The 9,506-nt window shown below is 36.2% G+C and overlaps 1 protein-coding gene across 1 annotated transcript in view; it reads right to left on the minus strand.

Annotated features, from left to right (window-relative positions):
• Nucleotides 1-8,331, minus strand: part of TEKT3 (tektin 3) — a 29,595-nt gene extending 21,264 nt beyond the window's left edge. Inside the window, exons 1-2 of the mRNA XM_078066439.1 lie at nucleotides 7,753-8,331; nucleotides 5,220-5,303 (exon numbers count right to left, since the gene is read on the minus strand). Of these exons, the coding sequence (XP_077922565.1) occupies nucleotides 5,220-5,303; nucleotides 7,753-8,331 (663 nt within the window). The remainder of the gene's footprint in view (nucleotides 1-5,219; nucleotides 5,304-7,752) is intronic.
• Nucleotides 8,332-9,506: the final 1,175 nt, after the last annotated feature.

A 9,506-nucleotide genomic window follows, 5' to 3' on the forward strand; every position in this document is an offset into this window, starting at 1 on the left:
TATGTATACACAAGGCATGTAGTGGGAATGTCCGGGACTTTAATGGGAAAAAAGATGCATTTAATGAGACTCTTGTTATAAAAAATATTCTTCAACAATAATTTCTATATTTGAATTTAAATAATGTCATATGATAAATATCAGATGGTTGGAGGCAGAAGGGTTCATGGAAATAGGGAAGGCCTACCTTTGGAATTGTCTCCCACTGTTAATTTATCTATTAATCTGTACTCAAGGTTCATTTGGCTTTAAAAAGTTCAAGGAGTTAGCCTAGTCTAGGAGGACCAAAAAGATGGTACCCTGATCAATCCCCCAAGAGAAGCCATTCTATAAGAATTTGGTGAATATCACTAATTGAATGTAAAAGTCAACAGAATTCATGAGAAAATATTTCAATGTGGCCACCTTCTTCAAAAGCAGGCCTTTTAAGGCTACTTCTTTTCTTTGCCAATGTTTATTTAGTTATTCAAAAAAAATTAGACCAGTGTTGGTTAAAAGATATGCTAATATCACTACTTTGAGTAAGCTAAGGATATACTCATTACTTGAATTAATTGGCAATGATCAAGGCACCCCTCAGTTGACAAACCATTACTTTAACTGCAGATTTCGTTATTTTGAGATAAAGTAACCTCTGCTACTGGTCTACAAAATATTAAACCCCTAAAGCAGTGGTGGTGGTTGTTTAAAAAATAGATTCATTGAGATATAATTCATGTACAATAGAGCTCACGTATTTGACTGTACAATTCAATGGTTTCCAGTATATTCAGAGTTATGTAACCATCACCAGAACCAACTGTAGAACATCCTCATTACCTCCCAAAGAAACAACATACCCTTTCACTGTCACCCCGTTTCCAGTCTCCTGAGCCTGTTTCTCTGAGGCTGCCACTAATCTACTCAGTCTCTATAGATTTCCCTAATCTGGACACTTCATGGAAATGGAATCCTGCAATGTGCCGTCCTTTGTGCCTGACTGCTTCGCTTAGCATAAATTTTCAAGGATCATCCATGTAGTAGAATGTTTTAGCACTTTTTATGGCTAAATAACATTCTACCGTATGGCTACACCACATTTTATATGTCACTGATCAGCTGACGGACATTTGTGTTGTTTCTAAATGGCTGTTATGAATAATGCTGCTATGAACATTCATGTACAAGTTCTTGTGTAGGTATGTACTTACTCTTGGGCAGATACATAGGAGTAGAACTACTGAATCATATGGCTACTCTATATTTAACCATTTTCCAAAGCAGGTGCATCATTTACATCCCAACCGGCACATTCCCACCAACACTTGCTATTATCTGTGTTTCTAAGTATAGCCATTCTAAGGGGTGTGAGGTGGTATTTCATTGTGGTTTTATTTGCATTTCCCTGATGAACTAATGATGAGCATTTTTTTACTGTCCTTATCAGCCATGTGTATATTCATTTTGGAGAACTCTCTGTTCAAATCCTTTGCCTATTTTGAGTTGGGTTATTTGGGGTTTTTTAGCTTTAATTTCAAGAGTTCTTTATATATTATAGATACAAGTCCTTTATCAGATGTATAATTTGAGAAGATTTTCTTCCATTCTATGGATTTTCTTTTCACTTTGTTGGTGATGTTCTTTGAAGCATCCAAGTTTGTCATTTGGTGATGATCAGTTTATCTCTTTTTTCTTATGTTGTGTGTGGTTTGTGCTTTTGGTGTCAGATTTCAGAAATGGTTGCCTACTCCAGTGTCACAAATATTTATGCCTATGTTTTCTTCTAAGAGTTTTATAATTGTAGCTTTTACATTTAAGTCTTTGATCCACTTTTATTCAATTTTTTATATATGGTGTGATGTAAAAGTCCAACTTCAGTCTTTTGCACACAGACATCCAACTCTCCAATCACCATTTGTTCATGAGAGTATTCCTTTCCCATTGATCATCTCGGCACCCTTGTTGAAGATGAATTGATTGTAAAAGGGAGGGTTTATTTCTGGATTCTCAAATTCTATTCCATTGATCTATATGTCTATCTTTATTGTCTCATGTATTGTAACTTTGTAGTAAGTTTTTAAATCAAGAAGTGTGTGTCCTCTGAATTTTTTTTTTAAAGATTTTATTTATTTATTTGAGAGAGAGAGAATGAGAGAGAGCACATGAGAGGGGGGAGGGTCAGAGGGAGAAGCAGACTCCCTGCAGAGCAGGGAGCCCGATGCGGGATTTGATCCAGAGACTCCAGGATCATGACCTGAGCCGAAGGCAGTCGCTTAACCAACTGAGCCACCCAGGCGCCCAGAATTTCTTCTTTTTCAATATTATTTTGGCTCTTCTGAATCCCTTGAATTTCCATGTGAATTTCAGGATCAGCTTGTCAGTTTTTACAAAGAAGTCAGCTGGGATTTTGACAAGGATTCTGTTGAATCTGTGGTCCATGTTGAGAAGTACAGCCACCTTAACACTATTTAAGTCTTCCAATACATGCACATATGTCCACTCATTTAGGTCTTCATTAATTCCTATCAACAATATTTTATAGTGGTTCTGAACTCTGGCTGTTCATTAAAATTATCTGGGGAATATTTTTAATACCAATGCCTAGTCCCCACTCCAGATTTGAATCAGAATTTCTGGGTGTGGGACCTAGTCATTGATGTTTTTAAAATCTTCTTCAAGTGATTCTAAGGTGCAGCTAGGTTTGAGAGCTAGAATAATACACTAAAAGTAGTAAAGTTTAAAAAAAAGAAAAACTCTTGTAAATACCAAGAGATATTCTGATGAAGTTAAGAATTGTTAGAACTGATGTATAATTTACTTGATACAAAACATCTCAGGATCAGTGAGAAGAAGAGGCCAAAGGATATTTGCTGGTAAATTCTTCCCGCTTTAGAATGACAAAGTAGATTACAAATTATTTCAAGATGGGAGATTCATCAGAGGCAGGGAAGGAAGAAACAGCAGAGCATCGACCCATCCACATAAAGCTACTTGATTCGGGATCTTGTTCCTAATCACTCATGTGGCAGCAATAGGTACTGTGGCTTTTACAAAATAGATTGCATAGCCTCTTTGTAGTGGCCAAAACTTTCCTGAATTTATTATTTCCATGCATATTTCTTTCAGAGAATCACGCAGTAGAGGAAAGCAAAGAGCAAATTAAAAAAAAAAAAACTTCTGCTTATCATCCATAATGCAATAGGTCACTAAAAATAATTTAATGCAATGTTAAAAGGGACCCTGATGATTTATGAGGATAATATTACTGATGACCAAGTTGCTAGCTCATCACATTTACTTTCTTACCAAGGATTCTTTTTTTTTTTTTTTTTCACCAGGGACCAATCACAGAAAGGCAAACAGGTGGGACCCAGCCATGCTGGTTCAAGGATAGTGAATTGATTTCCTGCTGCAGAAATTCAGCAAGTCAGAGTAGGAAATGGGACTGAGAAGGAGTGAGAGCCAGACAATGGAAGGTCATAGAAATTAGGGAGTCAAGGAAGAGTTTTTAGCGGCTCGAATCACTGGTGGTAATGGTAGTACGGATCCAAGTGAAGGGAAGATATTTGGGGATTTCGCATTAACCAGTTCTGAAGGAGGAAAGGATGGTTTTGAACAATGGTAAGAGAGAACAGAACGGAAAGGAGAGGAACAATTTTACAGGAGCTGGAAACTGATTACAAAGGGTGAAGATAGTCAGCAAGCCATGCCACAAGTGACAGGAGAACCTTGGTACCATCAGTAGGAAGGGGAAGGTGGAAGGCATCGGGGTAGAAGGAAAGTACACTTTCAGGCTTCATGAATATGAACCAAAAAAGCGGGGAGGGGTAGCAGGCTTACCAACATAAATTCATTTGACAGGGACTTAGGGACACAGAACTAATGCACAATAGAGTGTCTGGCCAGAAAAAGAGATTAGGAAGGCCAAAGCATGAAGCGGATGAAATCTTAAGGAATGGCACAGATCTTGTGGGAATAAGTCTGGCAAGTGAAGGCCAGAGAACTTAGACCTAAGTCACATTTAATTGGTGGACATGGAAGGGAGCCTAGCAGGAGAATCAGCATAGTAGTGCACATATGACTCTCAGCTTCTGGATGACAATTTGGCTATAGAGCAAAACTTCCCAAAAGCATCTGCCTTTTGACCCACCCATTACATTTCTTGAAAAGTATTCTAAGGAAATAATCAGAAATACATACAGTTATCAATAATAATATTTTTGTACACAGCTGTGTTATTATAATAGCAAGAAAACCAAAGGGGGACTGAGATAGGGAAACAACTTAACTATTCAAAAAGAAAGAATTGATTTTTTTTTTAATGGTAGCACCTTCACATTGTGGAACACAGTGTAACCATTAAAATCATGCATATCATACATATACACATAGAAGTATATCTAATGCTATAGGAAAATTACCCCAACACAATTCTTAAATGAATAAAGCACTTTTAGAGGGGAAGGATGAATAGGCAGCACACACAGGATTCTTAGGGAAGTGAAAATACTCTGTATACTACAATGATGGATATGTCATTATACCTTTGTCCAAACCCATAAAATCTGCACCACCAAGAGTGAACCCTAAGGGTATTCCAGACTTTGGATGACAATGATGTATCAATGTAGGTTCATCAATGGTGACAAATGTACCACTCTGGTGGGGGATGTTGGTAATGGGGGAAGCTGTGCCCTAGCAGGGGCTGGATGGGAAATCTCTATGCCTTACCCTCAGTTTTGCTGTGAACCTAAAACTGCTCTAAAAAAATTAAGTCTTTAAAAAGAATGGTGCTGCCTTCCCTACAACCATATTTAAGAATAAACATCGTTGAGCATTTATCCATCAAAAAAAGCACTATTCAAATTATGCATACAGTATAATTCTAATCTTGAAGACATGTTTGTGTGTCTTTTAGTTGGATGGTGTCTAAGTATGATTAATAAAAAGAAATTCTCTGAAATTCTCTGAATAAACTGAAATTCTCCAAAATTAACAGTGATTTCTGTCCAACTGAGCTTCAGATGATTTTTATCTTTCTTTATCCTAGTCTGTATCTTTTGAATTCTCTCAATGAACATCTATTACTTTTATAACCAAAAAAAAAATCTTTTCTAAATGCTATAAACATTTGATACTATAACTTATTTATAAATGGCTTCATATAACATAATTTTTGTTTGTTTCTACACATTAAGCACATGTTTGCAACTACATTTCTTGCTATTGACTGTACTTACCGTCAACAGTTCGGCTTCCACTTCATCGTGAACTAGATCAATCCCCATTCTCTTCTCTCGATGAAATAGACATTCTCTGGCTACCTACAGATACACAAATAATGGAAAGCACTAATACAAAGTAACTAAAATCAGCCATGAGCAGCTCTAAGGATTTGGTTCTCAAACAAGTCAATAGATACTCCCAATACCAATTTACCAACTTTTCAAGCCATTTTGCGGGAAATCTAGCATGAGACCCACCATAACAACTAAGTAAATCCTTATTGCTAGTTAAAAGGTAGAGTTCACTCTTCAAAGTGATTTGGAAAAAAATTCTAATTTGGAAAGGTGACAAAATCAAGCATATGGCATCTACTTGATTCCTACAAATTAACATCGGAGAAAATTACTTAGCATTAATTTCTGCTACAGAAATAATATCCTGAAACATTATTTCCAAATATTTTCTATTGAGATGAGTGAGGAAGAAACAAATTATTATCTTTAAAGAGGCCAAAATATTTGTGTAGCCAAAAATCCAAGTGATTATTTTAAGTACCATTTATTGTTTTCCTAATTACAAAAATAATGTGCCTTATCCATTAAAGAGAAAAAATATAGAAAGGTAGAAAATGATTTAGCCATATTCCTATCACAGTTTGTCCTTACAATTTTATATTATGCTTTTTAGGACTGACATTAAATGGTAGGCCCCGGTCATAAAATATTCTTTGACACAAAGTATGCTAATGACTCGAGTGGAAAACAGCTTGGATTGCTAACAATAAATTATGTATGAAAGAACATTACGCAAATGTTAAAACACTTTTTTCAAAGACTATTTCATGACATGGAATGACTGTATAATGTTAATGTTTTTGGCATAAAATATAATAGTATGTACACTGTAATGTGGACATCATATTGTTGAACAAAATCTTTGAATGAATGTATATTTTCATTTACTAGAAAATGAATTAATGGGTTGAGGGGAACTCTGATTATTTTCATGTATATTACTAATCTGCTTTTTGTAAGTTTCTACTAACCCAAGTCTAGTAGGATTCTACTCATCTTACCTGCAACATAGAAAAGTATCCATCTTCTTCACTTTGGCCAATTCTAGATGTCATCAGTTTCCACTGTTGCAAATATGATAGGCCAAAGATGGATACTTCATTGATTTAATTTGCATTTTTATTAGGAAATTTTAACTTTTTTTCTTATATTAGTTGATCATCTGGATTTTCCCTTTTGAGATGTTTCTGTTTATGTGACTAATTCTAATTTTAATCAGGACCTTCCTACACTGTGCTGATAGTAAATGTTCGAACACAGAGGAATATTTGGACAAGAATTGCAGAAAAAAATACAAATTAGACCCATCTCACTGAGAGGAGTACTGAAAGGAAGAAACTGGATGTCCTCTGGAAATTCAGAGGGCAAGTGGCTATCATTTTAAGGATACTCTAAAGTGGAGTGGGTAAGGTGGGGTGCAGAATAGACCAGGAAACCTCAAAATGAGCCAGAGCACAAAGAAAGTACGGAAGGGCTTCCAATCCTGAAAAACATCTAATGATAAGTTAATTTAAAAGGACATCATTTGAGAAATCCTTTCTTAGGATTTCTGGAGGTTGTGTGTATTTTTGTGTGCTTGTGTTTGGTGGGGGGACGGGGTGGGAGTGTGCAATAAGAAATAACAACGTTCAGGGGTATCCAACAAACTCTTCAACCCACTAGACTTCTAGCTCCTTAATTCTCTAAACTCTTCTGCTACAGATGTCATAATAAAGACCTACTGCAAATGCTTATCACATGGGAAGTAAGTCATACAAACATGAAGAAAAATGGTGTTTGCTTCATCAATATATATACACCTCCTGATTTCTGTAATTTGTGCATCTTCAAATTATGGAATGTCTTCTTTCAATGGTGGTGGGTAGAATGGGGTTGGAGCCCCCTCCCCCAATCACACACTTGGTGGGGTGAGCAGCAGCCAGAGGCCAGCAACAAACTAAAATGCTGCCTCCATGACCATAACAACTGGCTTAACCTCAGGCCCATTTCTCTATTCAATCAAACTCACCCCATCTCCTAAGATGGTCTCATTGATCATTTCACTGTGCCCTAAAAAGGAATCATAACATATGCACAGGAGGCATTTCATGACACAGATTAAAAGAATAGTACTTTTTTCCTTCAAATATTATATACAATAATCCAGGGACAGCAATGCCCAGGCAGCCTATTTAATAAATGGGAAGATGACATTCTTACCATAAAACACTGTGGACCCTAAGGGTGTCTCTCTACTTAACCTCCTTTGCTTTGCATTCAGAATTCATTCTACTTAAATAGTTGTTCTGTAGGATGTGTAAAACTGGTCATGGTTTTACCAACTACTGAAAGTAGTTGTAGATGGACTGATAGGACGTTGGCTTCTATAGGTGAAGTGAAGCATAATTCGACAGAGAATAACCACAGTAATTCACTTAGTGGATTATAATCATACAAATATGTAGTGTCTTTTATTATAAGGTCTTATATTTACCTGAAGAGGGGCTTCTGTCTCCATCAAAGCCCTCTCCAATTTTTTCTTAACATCAGTGAGTTCATTTGTCTCTCCAATCATTGCATCCAACTCATGAGTGATTTCAGATTTCCAAAATCCTATGTCATTGACTCGTTCTCCCAAATTTTGGGTGGAGTCTGCTTGAGTTTTTCTTGTTTGCTGATATTTGTCTTGAATCAGGCGAGATGTATCTACCCTTAGTCTCTCTGAATTATGTCGGGAAGTGTTGGATTCTAGATAGTTGGTTAAATTGGACCTGTACCAATCATCAGGAGTATACCTTGTGAAGAGAGTGGTTCTATTGGAAACAAAGGGAAGCATGGTACTCTCGCACACCTTCTGAGATCTGGTGCAGTACGGACCCAAGGTCGGCAAGTTGGAGGCTACTTTGTAGTATGTACTTGGTCTCCAAGGAAGGCTCAAGGTATGGGTTAAATTGTAGTGGGGGAAGCGGTCCCTATAGCTTGATGCCATAGTACTGATGGCTGGTAGAAAGTTGGTTGGTGTTGGTCTAGGGTGGGCATAAGTTGCCGTTAACGTAGAACCTAAAGGCTCCATGATGCTCAAACACTATTTGTAAATCTCTCCTGTTTAAAAGAGGGGAGGATGTAAAAACAGACAGTCACATAAATTAATCTTTGGTGAAAATTTACAAATAAAAGCCACATTTGACTTTTAGTAGCAGTACTCCCTAACATATTAGGTATTTGTTCTAATTTGATATCCACCCTTACCAGTGATAATATGTTCCAAAAATATTTTTTCCCATCTCTGTTTCTAGAATATACTAAAAACTACCTTTTTTTTGCATTGGCCACTTGGATTTCTGAAATTTTTTTAAATTATGATTTAAATTTAAGTTATTATTATCTTGTAACAAATCTAAATTAAGAGCCTAAAGTATGCATTTTAACAGGGACTCAAATCTTGGCTCTGCTATTTACTAGCTGTGAGGCATTGGGCAAATTACTTAAGCTATCCGTGCCTCAATTTCCTCATCTCTAAAATGGGAATAATAATAGTACTTACTTCTCTGGATTATTATGAGAGGTATTAACAGCAAGATGTTACTTGGCAGCATTTCCCCTACCAAGTCATCCTAAATGAGCACAAAACCTGGATAACAATAGTGTGCTTGGTATGCAAACATAGCTCAAGGCAAATACCTGGCTCCCTTCTCCTGGCAACTTCCCACCTCTAGGCACCTCCGATACAGACACTCTAGAGCAGTTATGAGAGTAAGCAAGACAATGCTAAGCACTTGAAATGCTTATCACAGTTCTGGGCTCAAAATAAATGTTCAATAAATGTGAGCTTTTTAAACTATTAATTCAAAAGAGTATATAAAATAAAAGATAAATATCCATCCCTCCCCCAAAAGGGAACACTTTGAACATTGAATAGTTCATTAATAGCTGTTTCTTTCCAGATTTTCCTATTATATACCAACATATGTATCATTTTTAAAGCTACCTTAAAAATGCATCTACTTATATACAATTTATACATATGAACAGAGCTTTTTAAATACAAATATTGAATTATCTTAATCATTATATGTATTATTTATCATTATTAATCATTATATGTATATATTATTATACATTATTAATCATTATATGTATTATTATTTTTTCTTTTTTTTTTTTTAAGATTTTATTTATTTATTCATGAGAGACAGAGAGAGAGAGAGAGGCAGAGGGAGAAGCAGGCTCCCAAGCAGCAGGGAGCCC

The sequence above is a fragment of the Halichoerus grypus genome, chromosome 2, assembly GCF_964656455.1.
Source record: "Halichoerus grypus chromosome 2, mHalGry1.hap1.1, whole genome shotgun sequence".
Taxonomy (NCBI): Eukaryota; Metazoa; Chordata; class Mammalia; order Carnivora; family Phocidae; genus Halichoerus; species Halichoerus grypus.